At 47.0% G+C, this 27,259-nt stretch overlaps 1 protein-coding gene across 1 annotated transcript; it reads right to left on the bottom strand.

The window, feature by feature from the left end:
* Positions 1–13,644: 13,644 nt before the first annotated feature.
* LOC142585664 (cuticle protein 10.9-like) lies at positions 13,645–16,953 on the bottom strand. Its single transcript, XM_075696598.1, has 3 exons — positions 16,821–16,953; positions 16,008–16,085; positions 13,645–15,039 (listed from the first exon to the last, which is right to left on the bottom strand). Exons 1-3 carry the CDS (start codon positions 16,827–16,829, stop codon positions 14,665–14,667), a joined length of 462 nt encoding a protein of 153 aa, XP_075552713.1. The 5' UTR covers positions 16,830–16,953; the 3' UTR covers positions 13,645–14,664.
* Positions 16,954–27,259: the final 10,306 nt, after the last annotated feature.

The raw sequence follows: 27,259 nt of genomic DNA, 5'->3' as shown, positions 1-27,259 counted from the left end.
TCGCATCCCCTTATTCTCTGTAGCGCAAAAGGTTGATTAAGCACATGCGCGGGACAAAAAAAAGAAAGAAAAAAGAAAGAGTTTAAAAGAGATTTTCACAAATTGTTTTGATCATTTGCGTCATTGCTCCCTTTGGTTTAATATCTTCTGAATTTCATCCCGCCGAGAGTCGGTTTCCACTATTTGAGAGTGACGCGCCTTTCTTCTCCCCTCTCTACCTCCCTTTCCTCCGTCCACAGTGCAGGGTAGCGAACCGGATTTTTCCGTTCCGGTTAAACTCTCTGCCGTCCCCCTTCCTTCGGTCTCTCGGTGTCTTTTGAGCGAAACGTGTTTTCCTTTTCATCTTTTTTTTTCTTGTGTTTTAGTTTTGCTTTCTTTCCTTTGGGGCGATACAAAGTCGCTGCATCGAAGTACTGGGTAGTGACCTTCCAGCGCCTCTTTTTGTTGCTGTAATTTGTCGCTTATTGATTTAAAAAGCAAAACTATACACCACTATCTTAGATCAAATCGGAGGCTAAGCGTCATTTTCTGTTTGCTAGCGCCTGCTCACGCTAATGTATACCTCGTGCAGGAGGTGTGCCACCAAGGTTACGCATGTCCAAGAGCAGATATTCGTGCATTGTTAAGCTTTTGTAATTGAGATACCTAGAAAATTTAACAATGGAAGGCGAAGAAGTTAACCAGGGATCTTAATCTGCTCGGCTAACCTGCACTGACGCATACAGTGAAGGGAGATAAATAGTAGACGGACCAGAGGAGAGAAACTAAAGGGAAGTTAATAAGAATCGTTTGGCTGCTCTGTGCTGAGGGAAGAGAGACAGGGAGAGAAGTACTGAGGGAAGGGGAAATACCGGAGGAATGAGAGGGAAAGCAGTGAAGCCGGGAAAGAAAGAAAAAAAAAAGGCTACCCATGGACACGCGATCAACCGCCTATTGACTTCCAAATTATATCGCTCGTTTATTATGCATTCAAAGTGAAAAAAAAAAAGAAAAAGGGGCACCGCGTGCATTGAAAGAGCCTGGCGAGAAAAACTGACAACGACACACCGGCGCGGGTCAGCTGAAACAACGGCTTACTTCGATGTGCGCAATTGGTTGCGGTTAACGCACGTATTTCTGTAAGTACGGAATAGAGGAACTCGATGAACTCGCATCCTGTTGAATATAACAAAATATTAAACATGTATTCATTGAGACGCTTCACTGGAACAACAAAATAGATGTGCAGAACAGGACCTTAGAAAAAAATTATTTTTCTTGCGTGCTTTCATGAGAGCGAGTAACACTGGCCTTTTCTCTGGTATGCAGTATCAACCGTTTTTTTTTTCTTCTGAAGGGCGTCTCCCTGGATGCATTGCACCGCACAAAACGTGCCTCGCAAAACCACCTCGAAGCTTTTCATGTGAGACATTACTAGCGCCGAGCCTTCAGCACTGAATAGCGGTTCTGTGCCTGCATATCCGTATTTTTCATCCCTGCCATCATCTTCATAATAATTATCACCAACACTCTTTGCCACTGAGTTCAGCTCCTCTTCTCTTTGCCCTGCACAGGGTAGCCGGTATCAGCCGCGATAGCTGAGTGCCTACGGCGTTGCCATGCTGAACGCTAGGCCGCGGGTTCGATCCGAGCAGCGACGGTCGCATTTCGATGAGAGCCAAATGCCAAGAAAAATCATGAACGCTGAAGAAGCGAGATGGTAAAAACTAATCCGGGATGCCCCACTAACGGCGTGCCTCACAAACAGATCGTGGATGTGGCACAAAAAAACCACAAAATTTAATTCTTCGAAGATAGGTCAGAGTGCGCTACCTCGAGCTGACCTATCTCTCTGCCTGCTAATACGTGCATCTTCACCTCCTTTTGGTTACCTTCTAGGCTAGTCACGAATGCTGTTGGAGTTGCGCAAGGCTTGGAACGCGCGTTACCTGAGAGTTTGATCTCGTGGGAAAGTTTACTACGAGCAGCCTTTCAAGAAAGAAGTATATGCACTGACATACATTTTGAGAGGTTGTTTGCAAGTATATTTTAGCCATAGCCAAAGTTATGACAAGTAGCTTAGCGATGAATTGTCTTGGGGCAAGGAACCAACCCAGAGGGATTTAGCCCTAATTGGTGTTAACTGAGATATACTATGCTGTGATCGTCTGCGGTGTTCGCGACCTGCTGTGACAATGTGCCTGTGATACGTCTCTATCTCCCTTTTCTTTTCTTATCCTTCTAATCTCATTCCTCCACCAATGCAGGGCATGAAATCAGGTTTTATGTTCCCACTGACCTCTCTGCCTTTCTTTCTTTTGTCCCTATAGTGCTACTGCCCGTCCATTGAAAGTGAAAGGCTACAACTCCGCACAGCTCCAAACCAGCTAGACGGAAGACCTTTCTCGCATGGACAAAATATTTGTATCACGGCCTCACATGTGAAAGCTGCAGAAGGCCACAAAATCGCTGCTGCGATTTCTGAAGACTGCCGGACTGAGTGATCATCTGTGATACAGAGCAGATAACTATCACTACGCTGGCAACATAAACACTGGACTTGCTCTCCTTATCGTAATCATTCACTCCCCTGCCCCCCGTGCAAGGTAGCCTACCGGGCTCAGGCCTGGTTAGCGTTCGTGGCCTTCATTTGTCCTTATCTTTCTCTATCCCCTAGCTATCTCTCTATTTGTGTTATAGCACAGGAGATACACGGAAACAAGAACGCAAAACGCGGCCCACCGATGGATTTACGTTCTCTTTCACGCTGTGCAGCGGAAAGACTGCTCAACCAACAAGACCACAAAGCTGTGCTAGGGATGAAGGCTGCAGTTGAGAGGAGGAGGAAATTGATCGTGCTCGGCTAGTGGAGCAAGATAAATGGGTCAACTGGTAACTACCATTACTCATGTCTGCAAAACTCAAGTCTCTCATCCAACGTACTACCTATATGTTTATTACGGAAGCTGTGCGTACGCGGCAGCAACTTCAGAAAGAAAAACGAACTTCTTGAGTTCAGAGACGACCAGCGAAGTGCTTTGGAAATGGCAGTGAAAAAATTAGCTTCCTGCTCATTTGAAGATTTACTCAAAGTCTGTCGGTGGAGATTACGACCACGTACAGAACAAAAGTGAAACCAGTATAGTAGAATACTGATTACTGTTAAGCGTTTTGATTGTCCTTCGTATACAGGTACATTCAACTTTCTTTCTTTTTTTTCGGCGCCGCCACCTGTGGCAATTGCAGCCAAGAGAAAACAATCCGTCATATTTCGTGCCAGTGCATGCAGTAGAGTCTGCCGAGACAATTGCTTTCCGTCGTGCTCAAACAGTTGGACGACTGGCTTCTGTCGGAAGAAAGAATTTTGCAACATCGACGGGACTCAACATTGCCTCAGAAGGCCGTGCAAGCGCAACTGCGCTTCACGAGATCGACCGGCCTGTGTGAGCGCCTCTAATCGGAATGCCCTTCGTGCTAATTTTTTCTCTTGTTCTTTCTCTCGCTGGGAGGTTGGACGTGCTGGGAGGTTTCTTTTTCGTTCTTCCGAACTATGTCAAAAATATATATTTTTTGATAACAAATAGTATAGTTTCTGACTAAATATTAGTATAATCGTAACTTATTGAAAAAGATGCGATTTGCTCAAGGTAGATGAGAGCAGTCAGAGGCAAACCGTTCTCAATCTGGTACGTCCGGTTCGCCAGTTGATCTTATCGCTGGAGACTTGACACTATCCAAATTAATCTCAGAGATCATATTTTCTTTCATTCTTTATCAAAATAGAAGACGACAGCGTCATCGGAGTGTAATTTCTGAATGTGTTAGCATCAGGGGTGTGTGAAAGTGGAAAAAAGTGCATGGATGCGAATATGTTCATTACTGACGGTGGTCTGCTGTAGGCCACTGTCAGTTGAAGTTCACTCCTTGAAGAGGCAGGACATGTGTCGAGTGACATCCTAACACTCTGTAATGTGTTGAACGCGGTTTAAATCACTTATCCAAGACCTCAAAGAAGTGCAACGTAATGTTAACGCACTGGACTACAATATGAAATCAATGTTTCAGCGTTGCCACAAGCTCAGCACCCCCCTCCAGGCGACTTGTGTAAAGTGAGTTGACGCTCCGTGCAAGTTCATTTGCACTGCTTCACTGTTTCCGGTCTCTATAGCGATAACTGGAAAACCTGTGGTGCGAGTTTAATACATGAGCAGGGATGATAACATAGATGCTTATCAATATCCTTTGAACAAAACTTCTCCAAGATCCATGTTTAAAAAGCTTGATATTGAAATTTATTCATTGCTTCGTATAATTGGTAACGATCACTGTAATTCAATTACTTTTTCAGTTACCATTTACATGTAACCAGTTACTTTATTGACGAAACAAGCTGTAGCAGACGATACAGCTTCGAGAATCTGTATTCGGCGGGAACTGCAGTGAAACACCCCAAGTCGTGCCATGCAGCAGCCTCGCGGATTTTCAGACAGGCAGAACCAGGAGCTCAGTATTCATTTCCTCATCCCAACGCTCCACCAGATGTAGGCCGACGAATTGAGAGGGTACTGGTATGTATCGATTATCGACGGCCACTTATGACGTTATTCAAGAAATCCAATACGGACGATCTTTTTAAACTTTTCATTCGTCCAACCAGAACCTTCTCCAGGTATCAGCAACAATGAAGTGGTGTGCATCCTAGAGGTCCCAGATGTTGAATAACTGTGTACCTTAGCAGGAGCCTTAGAGAGAGAGAGAGAGAGAGAGAGAGAGAGAGAGAGAGAGAGAGTGAGAGAGAGAGAGAGAGAGAGGATGCATAGAACCGTAGGGAGGTTAACCAGAGGTAGTTCCGGTTGCCTACCCTGAAGGAGGGAAGGAGTGGAGGAGGGATAGAAAAAGAAACAAAGTGGAAGGGAGATATAGAGAGAAAGAGAGACGAGCACAAAGAAACCGCGTACACTATGGAGCGGTAGGGGGCAGCGTTCTTAAAGTCTATCGTGAAGGCCCGTAAACCACAGGAATCTTAGTAACGCGAGCGCGGATGTTATTCGGGAGCACTGACCTAAAGCTTTTATTTCTGATAGCGGACGATTGTCCAACTGGTCCAGCACTTTGCACATCACTTGTCTCTTGGCACTATATAGCGGGCTGACAGAGATAATATGTGCGAGCGCCTCGCTGCTGCATGTGTCGCACGCGGGGCTGTCGGCCATTCCAATAAGAAAGGTATGAGTTCCTAAATGCAACGCCTATCCACAGATGGTACATCATGGTCTCTTCACGTCGTGGTAAGCGGTAGAGCCTTATACATTACAACACTACCCTATCCCCCTCCCCCCCCTTCATGCATATCATGTCTTAACAGAAACGAGGGAAGTTAAACATATAAATCTTGAAAAGGAATTGTTAGTGAAGATAAGTAACGTGTGAATAGCTGCAGAGGAGGCGCCGAAAGTGCCAGGCCAGCCGGTTCTGTTTACGGTATCTATGCAATGCTAATAAATGTTCGCAGAAAAGTAACATAAGAACAATCGATTAATTTTCATTAATTCCTCAGTTACATTGGCGGAGCAGCAATTCGTAAAATGTAATCAATTAGATATTTCAATGAAGTAATTGCTATTGTAATCGGTCACTGTAGTGGTTGCTGTAGAGTGGCGTCGGACGACGGCCGGCCGAGGGGCAGGCTTACGGAGCGGGCATAACGGCAAGCGCGAACGAGGAGAACGAGAGGGAACGAGGAGTCTTACGTTAACGAGGACCAAACAAAGACTGCGTTTATTTCAACAGGGGAAGGAGAACGCGGCGGGGAAGGCTTACGACGTTGGGCGCGGCGTGGCGCTGGTGATCATAGCACCACGAAACTGAAAGTGAGGATATAACAGTTGCCTTTTTTTCTGTAACATGTACTAACGTGTAACTTGTAAAGTATACAAATCTTATACATACACAATGGCGCATCTACCTCTGGCATGCGTACAAATAAATGATGTGTTCCTGTGCTGAGGGGAGTCAAAAGAATCGCTGTTTTCTTTTTTTTTTTAAGTGGTAGGTTGCTTACGGTGTTTGTCAGTTTTGAAGAACGCGTGGTAGAGCTAGACTGTATTCTCTCGTGAAATTTGGCTGTGTACCCGATAAAACAGAATTTGAACCGCAATCCCCATAAATAGCCTGTATTCTGACATACGGCTGAGAACGTAATAACGGTGAGCGAGCGGGCGATTGAGAGCACATCACGACTCGAAGCGTTTTGTGTCAGGGTTGCTTCCCATTATACACCACCCAGAAGAGACGCAGTGCCGCTTATCACCCATCGGCAGCGGCGGCACTGTGACTGCTGGCATACTGCACGGCGAGTCAAAAGAATAGGTTCTGGGTCTCCAAGGGTGGCTCCAACGAGGACTGAGCACGCCCTGAACTCGATTTGCATGCATCTCAACGATTCGATCGGTGCGGATGCAGCTCCGCCCTATCCTACACAACCACGACGGTGATCGGGACAATTGATGGCGTGGTGGTTTCGCGCCTCCGCGCGATTTCTGGCATTTGGCCCGTGCGCTGAGTGTGCTACGCTTTGTTTTTCTTTGTGTTCTCACCAGAATGAAGCATTCACCAGATCACGGAGCAGCACTTCGTTCGCTGGAGGGCAATTTGTCTCCGATGGGTTCAGGTCCGATCGCCCGGCGACACCTTAACATGTATGAGGGCTACAGACTATTTGACTGCAGTGCCCGTTTTCATCGACTCTACTAAAGCATTCGACTCGATCAGACACATTACCTTGTTAGCCAAATTGTCTGCAACCGGTGTTGTTGGCCCTGCCTTATCACTCATTGAAAGCTATTGATCTTACAGGTAACGAGTTTTCTGTTTTAATGCTCCGCTTTCTGAATTCATTACAACTAACAAAGGAGCGCCTCGAGGCTCAATAGTTGGACCTGCATTATTCTTACTTTATATAATTTACCTCTCTAACTGCCTTACTCAAACTGAAGCTTTCTAATACGCAGATGACACCGCAATCCTTGCTATCGAAGGGTATTTCGATTCTTTGACCACTAAATTAAACACAGGTCTAAAGAATAAATTAAGCGGGTGCCGACGTCACTCTCTCCATACTAACCCTTCTAAAACGTCATTCGTGCTGCTCTGTTCCAGTCAAAAGTCTCCACCTTGCAAACCATCAATTCGTTTCAACCACGCAATACCCATTGCTATTTTGAAACTTAAGTTATACATAAGAATATCAGTCACGGCCCGATCCTATTTCAATACTTCAACATTGCTTACGCTTTACTACGCCATTCATTGAAAACCGCGTTAATTACCGTATAACAGCATGGGGTAATAATTAGCTGTTCCATCTAGCTCCGCTCAACCATTTACAGAAGCAAAGTATCAGAATCTTAACCTTAAGCTAATTCCTTCTGTGCGCCTTCGCAAAGCGCAGACCACTACCAATCATCAACCTCGTTAAATGTAAATTTTCGGTCGCCTTGTTCTGGGAACTTAACGATCTTCTTCGTGTAAATATTTTCTGCAAGTCATGTCTCGTTAACACAGATAATGCTAGATTCTCTGAGCATGGCAACTTTCTTGTACCGATGACATGAACTAATTACAGAAATCACACTGCGCACTTTTCAGCATTATCATTTTGGAATAACTTGCCGTTAGATATTGAATTGTCTCCATCGTTGCGTACTTTTAAAAAGTATTATTTCATTTTCTGTTACATAGCTTGCTTATGATGTATGCTGCAGTATACTGATGTTTCCATATTCAGGCTTTTGAGTGTGCATGGGATATTGCCGTATTCACGTTATTCGATCCCGGCCGTGGCGGCCACATTCCGATGGGAGCGAAATGCCAAAGCTCTCGAGTACCGTGCATGAGGCGTAGGCTAAAAGACTCCCAGGTGGCCAGAATTATTCTAGAACCCCCCCCCCCCCTTACAATCACGTGCCTCAAAACCAAATTGTGGTTTCGCCACGTGAGACCCCGGATTAATTGCTTTGGGCAGGAACGGCATCATTCCTCAGAAAAAACACGATAAACCTGCTAAGGTGACGCAGTTATCATGTGACGCCTGCATTTCCCATTTGTACGCTTCTTTATTTAAAGCGAGCGGCAGAGGTATTGCGCGAACGACGACTGCGCACTTGCGGCTGCTGGTGGCGCATGCAAATCGCGTGTTTGTTTGCATCGTGCTTTAAGCTATACCCGGTTTTCTTTTTTTTTATGTAACAACGATCACTCTGGCGAGCAGTTACGATTCGCCGCGCGTCCTCGCTGTTTACATTCGGGCCCATCCGTTTTCCCGGCACAAGCGAAAGGTCTTGTGAAACGAGCACTTGGCCACCGGGCCGCTCGTCGACCAGCGTCTGGATCTCCTGTGGCGATAAAAACGGTGGCAATGGTCCAACGGACGCAATGCTCCGCTCCAACGATGCCGTTTGTCTCGCTAAAGCACGCAATGAGCAACAGCGAGCACGGAAGTATTTTGCCACCATATTTGCATTGTTTGACCAATATAACAAGATCAACAGTTGTTACCGGCGTGTACGTTATCGTAAACGCACGCATTCGTCAGTCAAAGAAAGCAGTAGTAACTGGTGAAAATAACTTCAAAATGTTGAACGCACACACACGCACGCGCGCACGCGCACACGCACGCGCGCGCACGCACACGCACAGATACAAATGGTCGATTGACCCTTTTCGCGAAGCAGTTTGCGCTAGAGAAACGAGATGGCACGTGCGGCGGTGCTCCGCACGTTGCCTCAGGGAAAGCGCAGGAATACCGAACGTATACGAAACCGTCACCCCTTCTGCCCTGCTTCTGTGCGGACAGCTCCCGGAAATAAAACTGGGTTTTCGCTAACGCACTCTGCTTGGTTCAAGCTGGAAGATTTGGAGTGGAGGAGTGAAGACATGTGCAGCAGTTGGCTAATACTGTGACTGGTATATTAAGGAATAGAACGAATCTGTGTGTCCAAGGTCACCGGACCACTGCTACATATAAGGACTGCCTGTGTTGCGGGCTCTTCTCGATGCATGGCTTCCCTCGAGAATGAAATAAAAAAAAATTCACTCATCCGGTAGCGTTGAAGCGTTTATCTCCAAGGAAAGGACTTCTTTCCAGAACGGCTGCACGAGTGAGTACCACTCCTCATACCATGATAAAGGGAGTAGCGTCGCTTTTTGGCATCTAGTACTCTGTAGTACGTTTCTCGCACGTTATCTACACACATACACCCCAATTCGCACGCAAACATACACCCGCTCTATCGCCAACGTATCACGTGAATGGTTGCGCCCTTGAATCAATACGCCGAAGCATGGGTGACGACGACTACACCGACAGCGCACTAATGTTCGAAGATGAACGTTTCGTAACGGTCCCCACAGTAAGCGAGCGACTATCGATGATACATATTTGCTACAAGCTATTACAACGTGCAGAGCATCTACGTTACAAGCCTTGTGTCCAGCAAGAACAAATGTATCTCAAATAAGCACAGCCGCAAGCAATCAGGCAGAAATTTAACAATCGGATGGTGACCGCCCGGGGAACTTTACTGAGTTAGAAACGTGACAAGTAGCTGGTTAAAAATGTTTGCTGAATAAAGAACGAAGAGCTAAACACACTGATACTGATTCAATTCATAAGCAGAAAGATAGGATAGCTTGGAATACATCTTTAGCCCCGCTTTTACTACAAGCCCCGTACACGTTGGTCGCGCCGAGTGTGAAAAGAGTAATGAGCTGCGAAAGCGCTTACCTGTTCTTTGAAGCTGCAGCCGAAGCTTCGCGTGCCGTCCACTCAGTCACCGTCTACGATAAGCGCCGAAAAAGAGGTTTTCCGAGCAGCACCAGCGTCATGTAGTACATCTATTGTAAACGCAGAGGCAACGGAGGCAGCTGAGGTATAGCAATGGACGCGTCATCACGTGATGAAACACGGCAGCGGCCACGGGATCGTCGTGGAAAGGGATAATACAGTGTCGCTGTTCAGCGAGCTTCTGTCAGCTGGCGCTGTCATCCTCCCATTCTTTGTACAGCTTCTCGGTATAAAAACGTCGCAGAGCGACAATATGTTATCTGGGACACTGATATATTTCACCGCTCGTTTCATGTGTACGAATATCCCAAAATTTGTGCTAGGCCTACAGTTTATCGCAAATGTGTGCGCCTTGCGTAACGATTTGGTTTTACATACGTGTCTCCGGAAGTTTTCGTGATCTTTCAGTGAATTATTTACATTCGTATGTCGCTGTAAAACTGATCCTCAAGCGCACCGCCACAAATGACTGCCTGGTTGATAAAAACATCGTCTCTTAATTGCAGCTTCCCTCTCTTCATTACCACCCAAAGGTGTTCGCTGGAACATCCGGCTATATGCCATGCGTACTGCATTACACACGTCGCAGTTAACTGAACTTGAAATGCCGGCAAGGGTAATGAAAAAGTTTTTATTGAAGTAGGCGAGAAGGAACTTGCGCGCCTCTGAGGTAAAGCTTATACTTTGACAATTCACGCCGGTAACTACCTGCGTAAAATAATATCACTAACTAAGACAAGAAGAAACAAGTATAACGGGTTTTATAGCCCGATTCGATAAATTATAGCACGAATAATAAATAATAAATTAGTCCGATTCGATAAGCTTGCGGTAACGCATACAAAGAAAAGAAGTGACGTTAAAGAAACGGCGCGGTATAGCTCTCCGCAAACAGAAGCGTATACGCGATCATAGTTCAATTCCGCTGTCCTAGTTATCTCGGCTAGTTTTGCTGGCAGCCGACGAACTCTCGAGGACGCGCTTATGGAAACGCGAAATGTAGCGAATTCATATTAACCCCGCTTGCAGCAAATGTTAATCATAGATGTGAGGCCTTTCGTCAGTGTCGCAATTGTCCCGGAGGCACACCATGGTACATAATGCGGGATCGCAATAATTTAATGAATGAATGAATGAATGAATGAGTGAGTGAGTGAGTGAGTGAGTGAGTGAGTGAGTGAGTGAGTGAGTGAGTGAGTGAGTGAGTGAGTGAGTGAGTGAGTGAGTGAGTGAGTGAGTGAGTGAGTGAGTGAGTGAGTGAGTGAGTGAGTGAGTGAGTGAGTGAGTGAGTGAATTAATGAATGAAATAAAAAAGTGAGAGGGAGGTCCGCTCCTGCTCCGTATACCAAATAAGTAAACGTTTTTCGCGGTGTACTTCTTTAGGCAAGTCCTCGCACCTGTGAATGATAGCTTCTGACTCAGGGCTGTCTTCACTCGATAGTTCCAAACAAAAAATGAAAACGAGAAGAAAGTGAGGCAGATCAAATAAAATAAAGAAAGGCGCAAATTGAAAGCGCGCCATTACTCTTCCCAATGCTTTCGAAAGAGTCGGCATTCACGTGCACAGCGTATGCGCACTCGTGTACCTTCTTTGCATGGATGGCGCCCCGCTTGGCACTTCCTTCTCGCTAACCCGTTCAAATACTGCGAAACCGCTCGGGAATCGCAGCGCATACCAGTACGCGCCCTAGATCACTGCGCAGCTAGAATCCACGTGCTTTACGGTTTTGTTGCGTGCCGTGAGAGCACAGGCTCATTTTGACGTATGGGGGATTAGTCTCCCTGCTTATCGACCGCTCTCGAATCTCGGGTGTCGCATTTCATCCCGTGGAAGATAGGCCAATGGGCGCGATTTGAATAATTGCACTGGCAGGGATAGAGCGCGCGGGCATCGTCAGATTTCGCTCGCGAATTCAAGTGAGATGCTTGAGGGGCGGGAATCGACGCTTTGCGAGCCCACATAAAGCGAAGCACTTTGGCACTTATTGAGGCGGGAGGACGAATGCACCAAGGTAAACAAGAAGCGCGTGGCACTGTCTCGAAGAATGGAAAAACGAAACGCGACGGTCGAAATAAAATACGGGCTCAGGCCAAGGATACAACGCCTCAGACCGTTGCAGGTCAAGCAGTTAATTGATAGCGTTCCTTGCGTTCATCATAAGCATAAAGCAAACCGTATGCGATATACTGAATGAACCTGGGGTGGTATATAAAGTGTCCCACGTAACTTGAGCCAAACATTAAAAATATGCAAATGCCACGTAGCTGAATAGAACCAAGGTAATGATGTTTGCCGCCGCTTGGAGATGCTCAGATTATTTCTTTTCACAGCACCTAATTAGATAATTACTCTTAATTAGTTAGTCATGATGGGATCTTATCGCATTTGGAATGCATACGGAACATCACGGCGACGGCGACGTGCGAAAGCGAAATTTCGCCTGAAGTGTCTCTATAGTTGCTCTCGCAGTAAAAGACTATAGGAGGGAACATAACGTCAGGCAGCTAGCCTCGGCAAAGCAACCCCATTTGGCGGTGCCCCTCCCTTTCCTTCGTGCCCATCTGCGTATTGATTCAATGAAAATAGGTCTTATATGGTTTCCGCTCCTTTCAAGGCATTATTTGGCTCATGGTGGCTCATGGACGCCTGCGTCGCGATAGCCCCTCGCCACCCGCTCTCTCCACTATAGATCTTCCCACTATCCAAGCCCTCAGCGGCTAGAAATTACCACTTGATTATCGCGCGACAAGTGCCAATTTCCCATTTCCTATGAGTCGTCATGCTCCCTCCCATAATATCGTCACGTCATGCTCCCTCCCAGCCTTTTTCCTTCCTCCATAGCGAAGTGGTCATTGCGCTTCAATAGCGCTCCATCGCCAAGCACAGCGTTAACTCTGAACCAGGTGCTCTCGGTGTATGCCAGAAGGCGTTGGGCTGAAAGCACGTTTCCCAAACAAATCCTCGTCGTAGATAATCACCGAAGATATTTACTGAAGGGCAGTGCCTGCTTAAGTCGAAGGGTGCCGCTGTGCGCCATTCGGTGAAGTTGAGGGAGAGCTTCCTGGCAATAGTCGTAATACGGGGATAATGCATGAACTTTTCGAGGAACTTATTGGTCTAGCTGTGCTAAATATATTACAACTAACTTGTGGGTGGTAGCAATGATATGCGATGGGACTTGCATTGATGAGGGGCTGAAAGGACAGCAGGAGTTTTTTGCACGCAAGCGAAGATAGAGAAGCGATCTCACGGAGTGGTGTCGATGGCGACCGACTTCAATAATGTCATGTCATTAGTCGTTTTGCAAGAAACTTGGAGAGCAACAGAGAAATATAACAAAAAACGACGAATAAGATGGCGCCGGAGCTATTGGAAGCAAAAGCTTACGGGCAGAAATAAGTAAGGAGAAGGCTTATATGAAAGCCAACATAGTACAGTGAGGCAATCTTTGCTATCAGGCGTTAAGGTTCACATAGCCGCCTCACTTGGTGCTGGCAAGCTTGCTATCAAAACCAAACTCTATACAGAAAAGCTTAGTTACAGTATTGGCGATCATTGTATGCAACGTCATCTACCTGCCAATGCTTGAGCCCTGCAAACTATATTGGACTCTGGCAGTGCATAGTGGAGAACAGTTTGTTTAGCGAATGTAACATGTATTGAAGCTCGCTTTCCCATCGTATGAACCGGAAACCTAAACGCCCAAGGGAACTAAAGGGCTTGCGCAAGAGAGAGGACTGAAAAAGGAAGTCGCGTAGCCTTGGGCCGCAGTGCATCGTATATCAGGTAACATCAGAAAGAAGTGGAATGTCTCAGTGCATGCTGCTTCATACAGGGCTTGCTTTGCGTTTTATTTTGTAGTTCATGAAACCAGTACACAGAACTGACGAGGACACACAAACTAGTGAGAGGAACATTGGACAGTGACGTAGACAAACACGCGAAACAAGCAAGGCATGGCGTGCGTACTAGTTAGGTGCTGCAATGTCTAGTGCCGACTACCCCCGTCGAAGCATTGCACACATCGACAAGCTTATCACAACCGTCAAGTAGTGGAGTGCTTCTGTATTGTGAAAAAAAGTGTTAGGAAAAGAAAAAGAAAAGTAGAAATAAGCAAAAATAAGGAATAAGTATTTGTACACTATACGTATATATATGTGACCCGCAATTGTTACTTAAAGCTAGCTTGCTAGTTAGCGATACGTCAGAAGGGGCTCTGCGAGGATGTTAGGGAGCCGCTCCTATCACAGCGAGGAAGCCATCGGGCAACATATGCATGCGGAGGTGTCTGGGGGAACGCGCGCTAACCGTCCCCAGAGCGAGGAGGGAAGTGAAGAAAGAAGAAGAAAGTGGCGAACGCAGTGGTCTGAACAAAATAAGATTGCACGAGGCCACGGGACAAAGACAAGAACACAGAACGTACAAACGACAATCAAGATTCCATGTTCTGGCTTCAGCACATTTACAAACAGAGATGGCAGTTTCTTGTCTTTCTCGGAAAGGGAGTAACCGGGGACCTTTTCCATTTCTCCTTAACACGCGACCACTTGCCAGCGCTGGAGAAATAGCCAGGGCAGCGCCATCCCACTACAGGGAACGACGGGGACGTACGTACATTTCTTCTTCAAAAGCCTAGAAGGTCGCGGTGCATCTTGCGCGACGCCTGGTTCGAATAGGAATGGATGAGCTCTTCACAGATGCACGAGGCACTGAAGAACAGTGGCGCAGGTTCTGCCGCCGAAGGGGGAAACATAAATAGGGGGGAGAGAGCCTTTTCGTTTGATTCTTCGCTTCGTGGTCATCGTCGTTGTCCGTAGAAGGGCGTTCTAGTGGTTCCAGCTTAGGCCTTGGACTTGAATCCTCCGGAGGCGAGGAGACGGAGACGCTCGGGCTCGGCGGCGTGGGCAGCGTCTGGGCCGGACAGGGCGCTGGAGGTGATGCTGGCGTCGGCTGGGTTGTTGGACTCGGTGCCCTGCTCGTTGGTGACGATCTCGGGGTGGAAGCCGGTCTCGTCAGCGGTGTAACGGACAGTCCTCTGGCGGCCGTCGGCGAGGGTCAGGGTGTAGCTGCCGGTAACGCGGCCGTTGCCGTCACCAGACTCCTCGTGGGTGTGGGTGCCCTCCTCGGTGGAAGACTCGTGCTTGAAGGAGTATGGGATTGGCTGGCTCAGGGAGTCGTCAGAGGAGAGGACGGCGCGGGCGAAGGTCTGGGCGGCCTGTCACGTGGAAGGGCAGATGAAGAAAAAGGAACAAATAAGCAACGGTCACTAAGCAGTTTTACTATATGGTATTACTCGATTTTACCCGCCGTGGTTGCTCAGTGGCTATGGTGTTGGGCTGCTGAGCACGAGGTCGCGGGATCGAATCCCGGCCACGACGGCTGCATTTCGATGGGGGCGAAATGCGGAAACACTCGTGTACTTAGATTTAGGTGCACGTTAAAGAACCCCAGGTGGTCGAAATTTCTCCACTACGGCGTGCCTCATAATCAGAAAGTGGTCTTGGCACGTAAAACCCCATAATTTAACTTAATTTACTCGATTTTAAGCCTCGAGGTATATTTCCAGCTTGCTTATTCTCATCATCACTCCTCACACCCCTCTGAGCAGAATTGCAGGCTACAGAATATTACCTCAGGCCACCCTCTATGAGTTTCCTCAATAACTTCTTCTCTTTCCCTCTCCAGTAACCTTTTCCGTACTCTATGCAGCCTGGGTCGGTGCGATGCGCCGTTTGTTCCTGTCTTAGTTTCAGTTAGCTGACTTTCGCAGTAACTGCAAAGTGTCAAGCTAGTGGGGGCAGCTGTAAAGCTCTAATCAAGATTGTATCGCGTAGCAAGGCTACATTTGTTCAAATCTCTCAACACCGGTTTCACAAAACACCTTATATTCAACTTCTATCCCAGAATAATATAGCTATCCTAAATGTCACTGCCATATCATCACGACGTAAGGCAAGTGATAGTCACTTGAAAATTTTATCGATCGGATTCAATGGATGCTGCGAAAATATGGCCCTTCTGAGCTCAAGAATAATTCCTCCGATGCCTTAGAGTAATTCTTCCTCGAAATTTCCCGGAATGTTTCTTTGGAAATCTCTCTTTTCAGCCGTAACATAAGTACAATCAGGAACAACGGTCCAATTGTGATAAGACAGATGCTGCGTGAGCAGAAGCGGTACTTACGGTGTCGAGGTCGCCTTCGGCGTTGAACCTCACTGGGACAGCCTGGACGGCAACAGCCAGAGCAAGGATGGCGGCGATCTGCAGCAAAGTAGTATTTTCTTTAGAACGGGGATGTCAAACTCTATAAACGCAGAAAGTTGCAACTGTTGTGTCTAACGTTGTTTATCAAATCTTGGCTATGTCAACAAATCAACGTAGTCCGCAATATCCTTCCGACGGAGTAAAGTTGGTCGAGGAGCGCCGCCTTCTCCAACCCTAGCGTCTAAATTTGCCTTTCATTTCATTACTGTGTATCAGCAACCATTACCCTCGTCACACTCATTTTGCACGATCGAATTCTCTCGGAAATCACCCGCTTACTTGAACCTAAGTAAACAACTTCGCAACAACAAATTCACGGCAGGCGCGGTCAAGAATAACAATTAATGTTGCTCACAATGAAATTGTCAGCTTTTCCGTAGCCAACCATATTTAGACACTTAATAGTACAAGTCCCACATTATACAACGGCCGTCGAGGATCCTCCACCGAGTAACGATCCCCTTGTTTCCTCGTTTCCGGCTGAAGCAGCGCATTCGTAAAGCGTAAGGCAAGTAGACGTTGTGCGAGTCCCCCTCTTTGTCCACCGGTATCATTAAAGCGTTCCACGGAGTCCGTCGTACACTCGGAGCACGTGATTTGGCGGAACGAAAAGAATAGATGCTGGGCGCAAAGTCCTCAAGGCGGCGCTATCGTTTTCTTCTCTTCTTCGCCTTCTTTTCGTTTTGGCCCGGAAGGTGGCGTCACAAGAAGTCGTTCGCGTCGTCTCCTTACCTTGATCATCTTGGCGGAGGAGAGGAGCAGCTGTTCCCAAGCACAAGCCGAAGAGAGCAAAGTGAAGTGGTGATGATCTCCGAGTAGCGGACTGTCGCTTTTATACCCGTCGCTCGAAGGATCCCCTCGTCGTCCAGCACGCGGTCCAATCCTGGACGGTCACGTGACGCAGAGACGCGGACACCCATTCGTGATGCAGCGCCTTACCAGTTTTCTTCTTGCCTTCTTCTCACCGGGTTTTGCAATTATTATTCTTCTTTTTTTTTTGCTTTCAGACGGTTTTCAGCTTCTTTCCTCCTCAAGTATCTTAATTTCTAAAGGGAAGTAAAGAGAAAGCCCTCAGTTTATAGTTCTTTTTTTTATCTGTACAGTTTGGCCCCCTTGCCCTCGGAAGAGGTGCCCATCGTCTTCACAGAGAGCAGGACAACCAGTTCATTTCATTCAAGGTTTTTTTGCTTTATTTTTCAGTTTTGCAGGGTGGCCTCTTGGACAGGCGCATCGCACACACGCTCACACACGCGCGCGCGCACTGGTGCCATCTTCCCCGCACGCAATAACCCCCCCCCTCCCCCCTTGCCCCCACTACTGCCCTCTTCCTTCTTTGCCAATGCGTCTCGGCGACATGCGGCTACTAGCTCAAATCGTATTCCGTTGGCGCGCATCTGCAAAAGGTCTTGGATGGCCTTTATCGGGCGGTTTAATCTAGCCGTCCGCGCGGCCGACGGATGATTCTGGTTGGCCTCGAATTGACCGACCGCGGCGACCACAAATGCACACACAGAGACACACGTAGGGGGTGCAGAAAGTCGAATTTCTGCGCGTGGACGCCGAGGACTGAGAAACGCGAGAGTGAAGCGACATGCTGGAAGTGGAGGGGGAGGCGACGCTGGGGGTAAGTGAAAGGGAGCGAGCAGCAGCACGTCGAATGCCTGAGCGAAGACGGACCCTGAAAACGACGACGGATCTTCCGAGTCCAGTTACATCTTTCTTTGATCTGTTATTTTTTTTCTCTCTCTGTTTACCTTCTCGCCCTTCTCCTGACGGTGAAAGATACCACAGGAGCAAAAAGAGCATCTCGTACTTTCCGGAGCGCCGGTTATGATCGCTCGGTCGCTCTTCTTCGACGAGGTATATTCTTTCGCGTGGTGTAGTCATGCGTCACCACGCATTTACGGAGAATACGCGAGACTTAGTGGTTCGCTTTCTTTTTTAACGTTAGCGGAGATTCGTGGAGGTGAGTAGCCCTGGAGATTTGCCTCTTCTTTCCGCGCCCCGAGTACACGCCTACGTTTAGCCGTACTCGTCAACCACAAGAGCAAGAGTTGGGATCATGTCTTGCCAAGGCGCGGTTACACTTCACAGGCTTTAACCAACTGTAGAGTCCGCTGGCAGCTTGTCGTCTCACTCGCTCGTGAATACCTGCAAAAGACGCCGTCTTGCGTGAGCAGGCCATTTGTCATTCCTATCTTGTTCTGTGCCAACGCACGTGCGAGTCTTTTTGTTCTTAGGTTGCATTGAAATGCATTGAATTGCGCCAACGTTGAGAGCGGGAAAGAGCTCCCGCGGGGGCGCCACACTTGAATATGTTGTTGCGTAACGGGAAGGGAGACGTTTGCCAGCCAAGGTCCGTCGTTTCGATTGCAAGGAGTCCCAGCAGCGGTCCCGCTGCCTGTTCCACTCGCGGGGAATGTTTTACCGTAGCTTTGGAAGTGCCCGCGCAGTGTAATTGAGTCTTCGAGAGGAACAGTGCGCTGAATGGGTAAAGGCAGTAGTAGATTAAACTGCAACAGTTGCTCAATGCCGGAGCGACAGCGTCGCGTTCGACTTTTGTTTATCAGCAATCGCGATCGTACTGCGCGAGAGATGACGTGAAAAATTATCCATGGGGTTATCGTGATCCTGAGATGTCAAGAAAGGACGGCAATTCTGGGCGCGTGCCTTTGCAAAAGTGAAAAAGTGGCATTAAATTTTGCAATGGCAATTGGGTGTTCGTTCGCGCATTCGAAACCGAAGTTCAATTACGATTAGGGTCCGTGGGGACATATTTCACCACAAATTGTTGCTGGCATATTCGGGCAGCCTCTCCTGAGGTTTAATATTCTGCTGTATCCTGAACTGAGCATTTCATCACCCCTAATTCATCCTTTATCATTGTCTTAGTTCCATCCACATGAAGTCTGTCATTTAATTTGGAGGGCACCCGTCTGAATAGTAACGCCAACTTCTATTCTACGTAAGATATCTATGCGAAAATTCACCAGCGCTTACGTACAGCCTAAAAGCTGTTTTCTGTAATCTATGGTCTTCATATCTAAAGATTCCTCCTGGAACGTCCACATGCCTCTTAGCAACAGGGCCTCTAATAAAAACTTAATAAATCCCAAAACGTCAGTTTTTGACAATGCTCATATCGCGTTAAAAAATTAAATTATGGGGCTTTACGTGGCAAAACCGCTTTCTGATTATGAGGCACGCCGTAGTCGCGGGCTCCAGAAATTTCGACCACCTGGGGTTCTTTAACGTGCACCTAAATCTAAGTACACGGGGGTTCTGGCATTTCGCCCCTATCGAAATGCGGCCACCGTGGCCCGGATTCGATCCCGTGATCTCGTGCTCAGCAGCCCAACTCACATCGCGTTAACCGACTACACTAGATATATCTTATCCGACCAAGATTACTCATCCCGCATCTAAACGCACCGGACGTAAAAAATCGAAGCGTGACTGACGTGATGGATTCCGCTTAAACCCGAGTCACCAGATTTGTTTATTGCCTAGTTCACATAGCATCAGCGTCTGATACTTTGAAGCAAGGTCTAATTTATCGCCGGTATCATTTTGTTTCCGCATGTCAACTATTCCTTTTCCTCGCGAAGTATTCTGCCCCCCCCCCCCCCCCTTTCATTGGCTCGGCCGGAATAATGACCAGTTCCGTGTAATGTCAATACTATCGTCAGTACCATAGCTAGTTTCATGTACTGATTACATGTACTGTGAAATAGAATTTTGCCTGTTTCTCGCTAACGTAGTGATCCTAAAATCGACCATGTCTACTTTTCTTTTTGTTTGCTTGTTTTATTTTATTTTTATTTTATTTTTATTTTTTTCAGAGCACCCAAAGACTGGAATTATCATTCCTGCTACATCCCCACCAACTCGTGTCTAAAATTGTCGTGTGAAGGCTATCTAGGAATTGTGGATGAAGTAGCCGGTGTCTTCAAGGGGTGCCAACTTTTCCAGTTTATTCTTTCTTCACCTGTGTGAAAAAAAATACAAAAAGAAAAGGCATTTATATACGTCGCGGGGAAGTCGTGGTCCAGAAGTGCTAGCCAGCAAGACCAAGCATAGGTCGGCAGAATAAGCCGATGCTCACTCATATACTCACAAACGAATATGTTTGCAGGATATGTACTCAGTCACGCACGTCAGTGAATGTGAGTGAGTGTATATCCCGCTCGCCGACAATCACTAACACACGCACTCAAGCCCACTCACACTTACCCACTTACCCTCCGTTAATATGCACGTCCACTCAACATCACCGTCACCGACACTCGTTGGTGCTCACGTTAACCGACACTAACTCCTGTTTACACGCTTGTCCATCAAATTCACAGACACTAATTGCCGTGCCTGCTCCCCTCTACTCACACGCACCCTTTGTCACTCACCAACGCTCTACCTCACGCTGGTGAAACGAGCCTGGAGCAAAGTATGAGTCACTGTACTCGTGAGTGAGTCGGCTGACCTATGGGCTCAAGTCACGGACATTGTCATCCAGCCATGAGTCGCGCGTTCCTCATTCTCTTCCAGTACTAGCCGCGATGTCACGCGTCACGACTTCATATCCCACAGCCTCTAAAGTCATGCTTCACAGAGGAATCATACTCTAACCAGATAGTTTACTCTTGTTTACATTATACTCTATGTGTTAGTCCCTTGAGTAGTTCATTAAATGAACTAAAATATTAAAGTCAATGAAAGGAGCTGTGCTATCAAGTCAATAATTCAACAGCGCTTATGCAACTACAATTTCATAGACCACGTCACAGACCATGCCATAGACCAAGCTTCCTGCCAACGGCACTATTTAATGGACTAATGCAAATGCTGTCTGCTCTTAAATGCTTTGTTAGGTTGTTTTCTGTAAGGATATGGTAAAATCTAGTAGGTGGAGAAAAAGTAAGCGAAATGAAGGAGATGTGGCAAAGCGCTAAACTCTCAGCTAACATCAGGCAGATGTGCTGGGAGATGTGCTGAGAGGAAGGCAGGTGTGCAGATGGACGACAAAGAGATCATGAACAGATACCCCTGCCGTGAATATGAGTCGTGGACACGCCTCCACAATGCTCCTAATTTGATCAGTCATCTGAACATTCATATTGAAAAGTTGCAAGAAAAAAAATCAATTTACAAAGTATGTGTACACCTTACACCAGGGGTGGTCTAGATTGCTTCGCAGAGTGCGTGGCCGTTACGCTTGCAGACGAATTCGCGCTGGTTCGTGAAAGAGTGCGTAACATAGAAATACGAAATAGAAGTATCAAGTCTTCCGTCACGACGCAGTTTTTCTGGTTAGTACTGCCAGCTGGAAAGGGTAACATTCGATGAAGAACACGTTTTCACTTAAAGAAAGAAAGACTAACAGACACCAGGTACAGAATACTAATAAGTATATATTGCCCCGAGGTATACCGTACTCTACGATGAAACCATTTCATAACAAAAGCGACGACAAATGCGCGAAGTAAAAAAAGAAAAATTAGCAACTCGAAGCGGAGCGTTGAACAATCTCGGTGTCCTTTGACCCTTGCGGCGGAATCGGTATGGACAGCGGAAGCCAGCAGATTGCGTGAAGCAAGCCAAGAATAGCGAGCAGCCAAGAATACGTCTCGACGAGTTCGCGCCGGGTCGAGAAATATGAGCGCAGGTTCTCGGCCCATCAGTCACCCGGCGATGGTAAACAAAGTCCACTCACTTCTTGCCCGAGAGGCGCGATGTCGGTCCATTAATACGGTTCCATTCATATGGAAAAGGCTGCGGGTACGTCACTGAGCAAATGACTTTTCCGTGTCCGGCGCCTTCCCGGACAGGTGTGAAAGTCTATCGCCATCTCCGCCTCATCTACCTGAGCATTCGTATTGGAATTTTGCGAGAGTTGAGATCGAAGGATACTGCTGCGCCTCCGGTCAACACCGCCAAGCTTATTCATTTTCATTGTTCACGCCTGATAGAGTGAGAAGGAAGACATCTCGTATTATCGACGTTCTCGACTACGTCTGCATGGAATTGTCAAAAAATAACATGCGCAGCAGTTGCATATATATATATATATATATATATATATATATATATATATATAAACGAGAAGAAAGAGGGTTAAGCGAGGGGCCCGATTTTTATTAGTCATATCATACGAAGCCAACCAACACTAACACCAAGGACAACATAGGGGAAATTACTTGTGCTTAATAACTGCAATAAAGAAACGATAAATTATTGGAAATTAAAGTGGATGAAAAAAACAACTAGCGGCAGGTGGGAACCGAACCCACAACGGAGTTGTTTTTTCATCCACTTTAATTTCCATTAATTTATCGTTTCTTTATTTTTTTCATTTATTAAGCACAAGTAATCAAGTAATTTCCCCTGTGTTGTCCTTGATTTCAGTGTTTGTTGGCTTCTTATGATATATATATATATATATATATATATAATATTTGGGGTTTTACGTGCCAAAACCACTTTCTGATTATGAGGCACGCCGTAGTGGAGGACTCCGGAAATTTTGACCACCTGGGGTTCTTTAACGTGCACCTAAAACTAAGCACACGGGTGTTTTCGCATTTCGCCCCCATCGAAATGCGGCCGCTGTGGTATATATATATATATATATATATACACAGTTGGGTTCATTTAACCTGGGCCAAGTATGTCGCAGTATTTTTCTGGGCCATATGGAGCACGTCGTGATATCCCATTTGCAGTCCGCCAAGCTGGGTGATTAACAAAGATTGCTTAACTTACTTTTTAAAAATTACCTCTAGCGAAAGATCTTCAATACAAAAGTTGTAGCGCTTGTTCTTAAACATCGGACTATTTCATCTATGCTCAGATAATCACCCTGTTTCATTTTTTTTTCAGCCTTTCTTTACAGTGTACGAAATTTTAAAAAAATTACCCCGTGACTGCCGGCTAACGCGCCGCGCTTCTCCTGCCCTCAAATGGGAGTTGAACGAATTAGCAAAGGGTGCTCCGTGCACTGAGACCAAGCGATAGTCGAAGGTGCAATGAGGGTGCATTATAGTGTCAGAGCTGTGCAGTCTCGAGGCGACATGTCGCAACCAATGTCCCAGAATACCGCGACCGACGAGCACGTGGCCGAAGCTTCAGCGCTGCCTCAGTTCTCGACAGTGGCACGGGCAACGGCTGGAAGTGTTCGCGAAGTGAAACATTTGAGCTGACGAGCAGCCAAACACGTCGCCGTAATTTGCAATTCAAGACATTATGAATAAATGGCAGATAGATAATGTATATCATGTTGCACGTAGTCCGACGTGTGCACTGTAAAAAACCGTCTGGTGTTGAGGGACGCTTCAAGGATCGTCACCATGGGTTCTTCGTCCTCTCATTTGAGGGAACGCGAGCTTGACGTAAGGAACTAAGAAAGCAATGCGTATCGATGGCCCTTAAACCAAATTCAGACCAAAGGAAGCAGAGTTCCGTAAAGGATGTTGTGTATAGATAGTATGCAGACTTCCAAAACTGCGAAGTAGTGTGCTTAAAAACTGTAGACAACGATATATGCAGGCTTTCAAAATTCATTGTCGTGCGCTTTTTCCGCGCAATCAACGAGAGTCGTTCAGCGTTCCATGCATAAAGATGGAGCCTACGTCGGCGTTAATTCAGAAGCTCTCCCTGGGAATTTAAATACTCAAGTGCGTAACTCAAGCTTGCCCACTTTTACGCTCCAAGCTTGCTAGAACAGGTTCGGAGTGTAAAAAAGTAGCTAAATTATATGTAGATACATTGGAGGTGTTAGCCGTGTCTGCTTCGCCTTGCGCATATATAAGGTTTCATTTTATTTCATTAGCATACATTATGACTACCTGAGTACAGCGCAAACACGCAAGCTGGACTCGGGAAAAAGAAAGTTACCATACCACATGTCATGTACCAAATTTGAAAGGGAGCTTTTACGGTTTTCTCGGAAAGAAAACTTCAAATAATTAAACTGCATTTGTTCTCCATGGAAGAATACAAGGAATTACAAAACAAATTATGGAATAGCAAGCAAGAAGGTATTAGCGGGTACACTTGTGAAAGGAGGGTAAAGTTAGTAGCGGGTGCAGTTGGTATAGTTATTAAGTGGATAAATTGGGCAGACGTACTGTGTATAGCAAAAAAAAAAAGGCATGTGTTCACCATAAACCACACAAAACACCTATGCAATTAACAAAGACATGTTGTTAGGATTGGGGGCTCAATCCCATCGCTCGTAATCAGTTGTCAAGATTGGAGTCGGACATGAATTAGAAGGTAGCTGGCCCACGCCGTAGTCCAATTTATCCACGCTGAGGACGCTGATGAAGGGAAAGACTGCGTCTCATCGAGAACGAGGAATATGGGTTTATTTACAGTATCTACATGCAGTTCATCAGTGTAGCATGGCTGCGAGAGAAAAGTACATCAGTCTGACATGACTGCTTGAGAAAAAGCGCTGAGCAGCCGCACAGCAGCGGTTTGTAAACACTCGGTCCCCCCCTCGATCCCAAGATGACGGAAACGTTCGTCCAGTCATCGTAAACAAGCCGCCTCTCTGCGGGACGGTTTACACACACACACACACACACACACACACACACACACACACACACACACACACACACACACACACACACACACACACACACACGCACGCACGCACGCACGCACACACACACACACACACACACACACACACACACACACACGCACACACACACGCACACACGCACACACACACACACGCACACACACACGCACACACACACGCACACACACACTTCCGCACGGGTTCACGGTCCGGAGCCGACGTCAGACGGACTTCGTAGAACTCGGGGCTTGCGTCAGGAAAGGCGCCTTTTATTCCCCGAGCAGACCCCCGCAGCGCCCCGCCAGGTGCCCATTGTCTTGCGTCTTGGACGGCGCGTGGGAAGGGGCCTTCGCACACGTTCCCGCGGCAAATCCCCCGCTCATAGCAGAACAGATCGGCGTTGGCGGGTTCGGTAACAATAGTTGGCCCGCCGAACGCATTCAGTCACAACGGCGGCGAGACTAGAGCGTAAAAATGGCGTTCCCTAGAAAGTTGACGCCGCTGTCGCAACCGGCTGGCAAAACTTGCACCTCAGCTGGGCCGTTCTTAACAATGTACAGTAACTGAATGGCAGAATGCAATGGTTTTAAAAGAAAGTCAACGTCAAGTGAGCTGACTCAAATAAAGATAAAAGTCATGTGTTCACAGTATAGCTGATTTGGTACAAATTTGATCAGGAATTAACTTTCTTTTTGTACGGCTTCATAATCAGAAGTATATATATTTGATAAACTGACCTCGATTGTTCGAAGTCGGCGCTTATCGTACATGTGGAAATAGAAGGTGAATTAGTTTTTTCGCAGACATCGTTATCAGACGTACGAGATAAAAGAAGGAAGTATGTTTGCATGAAAATAGTTATAATTAGAAAAGTATGAGAGGCAGATTACAGAAAGGGGCAAAATGAGATGTTCGCAAAAGCCGCTGAAACGAGCAAACCGGTGATACACTGTAACATGAACCTAAGTGCCAAGAACAGAATGGGAACCACTGCGGATCTCTCAGCTATTGGGAACAGCGCCACACTCGTGATGCACTTGAGTTGCATCACGAGTCGAGAAGGGTTTTTAACCGTCGTGCCACGAAGTGAACTGGCACATAATTAGCTGGACCTTGTGCTAGCACAGGCAACAGAAAAGAACACTGAACAATTACAGACCATAAGACCTATGGGCACTTAGAACGAAATGGAAATAAGGAAAGCAAGTGACAAGGTGTTCGCTAATTCTTTCGACTGTTCGTCGGTCTGAGATTCTTCGGCATGAACCAACTAGCCCAACAACACGTACTACTGAAGACTTTACTGCTCAAAGCATAAAGTACCACTTGACGTATTTTCCCATTGCAATGGCGACCAGCCGCAAAGTGTCTGAGGGTCGCCCACTGCTGCTATGCAACCTAGACGAAGTCAGAAGGCCTTCTCTTTCTAATTAATTTCAATAAAAAAAGGCTTTCCAAGAAAAAAGAAGGACAGCTCGACAAGCACGCATTCGTTGCGTAACGTGACGTTCTTATGCGAGGTTCTGCTATAACAAAAAGCAGAATGAAATTATTTGCTACGCCGTGTCGCGAATTCAAAACACCTAAACAGCTGCGCTCGAATTCGCATTAGGGAGTATCGTGATCGTCGGTCAAATATGCTTCTTTCTTCTTTGTTTTCTTGTATACTTCTGTTCTTGCTCACGTAAACGACATTGGGCATCATGGTGACCTGTATGTTCAGAACGACCACGGCAGAAATAACATCAAATGTGCTACCCCTATCACTTTATAATGAAAGCACTTTGGTAAACGTCTTCTTCAAAAAGTTTTTTTTTTTATTGCAATAGCAATTATATGGACACTGCAGGCGCATTTTTGCCGTCGCCGTTGGCATCGCTATGACGTTCCGTATATAAAGTTCCGCCCAAGGACGATAACACCGTGGCCGCGCGCCGCAGGCTGTATGTGCGAGTGAAAGCACGCGTTGGGAGCCGACGATCGCGGCTCAATATAGCGCGCGCTAAGGAAGATGGTGGAGAGCAAACGCCCCGTCTTCCGTCGCGTGAAAGGCCGTTAAGAGGTGGGAGGGAGGGAGGGAGGGAGGGCAGGGGTCGTTGGGCTCCGGCAGCAACTGGGTATTTCGCGACCGGGCGCAAGGGGAACTGACAATAGCGGCTCAATCTCGCGCGCGAAAGGCAAGAAAGTGGGGAGGCAGCGTGGCAGGAACGCGGGAGGGGTCCGCCAGCAACTGCGCACTTTTCGCGGTGGCGGCCTTTCACACGCGCCGTACCTTGAAAGCGATCTGCAGACGGCTCATACCGTAGCGCTTGTTGATTTCTAGCCGCTTTTTGCGTTGAAGTGATAGACAGCACGAAGGTCACTTGGCTCCCTGCCGCACTTGCTCACGCCGGCGTTTTGACAGCCAGTGCCTGCGGTCATAGAGTGCGATGTGTTCACATTTGCCGTTGTGCGCTGGCACCGTGCTTGTTATTTAAGACAAGGGCGTTGTGAAATGACTTCCACAGCACTTGGTTATCTCCCCTTTTTCCCCTGCCCCCGACTCCTCTAACCTACTCTCAATGCTGCCGTTCCTTTGGTAATA

The sequence above is a fragment of the Dermacentor variabilis genome, chromosome 6 (genome assembly GCF_050947875.1).
Source record: "Dermacentor variabilis isolate Ectoservices chromosome 6, ASM5094787v1, whole genome shotgun sequence".
NCBI classification, from domain to species: Eukaryota; Metazoa; Arthropoda; class Arachnida; order Ixodida; family Ixodidae; genus Dermacentor; species Dermacentor variabilis.
This window is presented reverse-complemented; position numbering and strand designations above follow the sequence as displayed.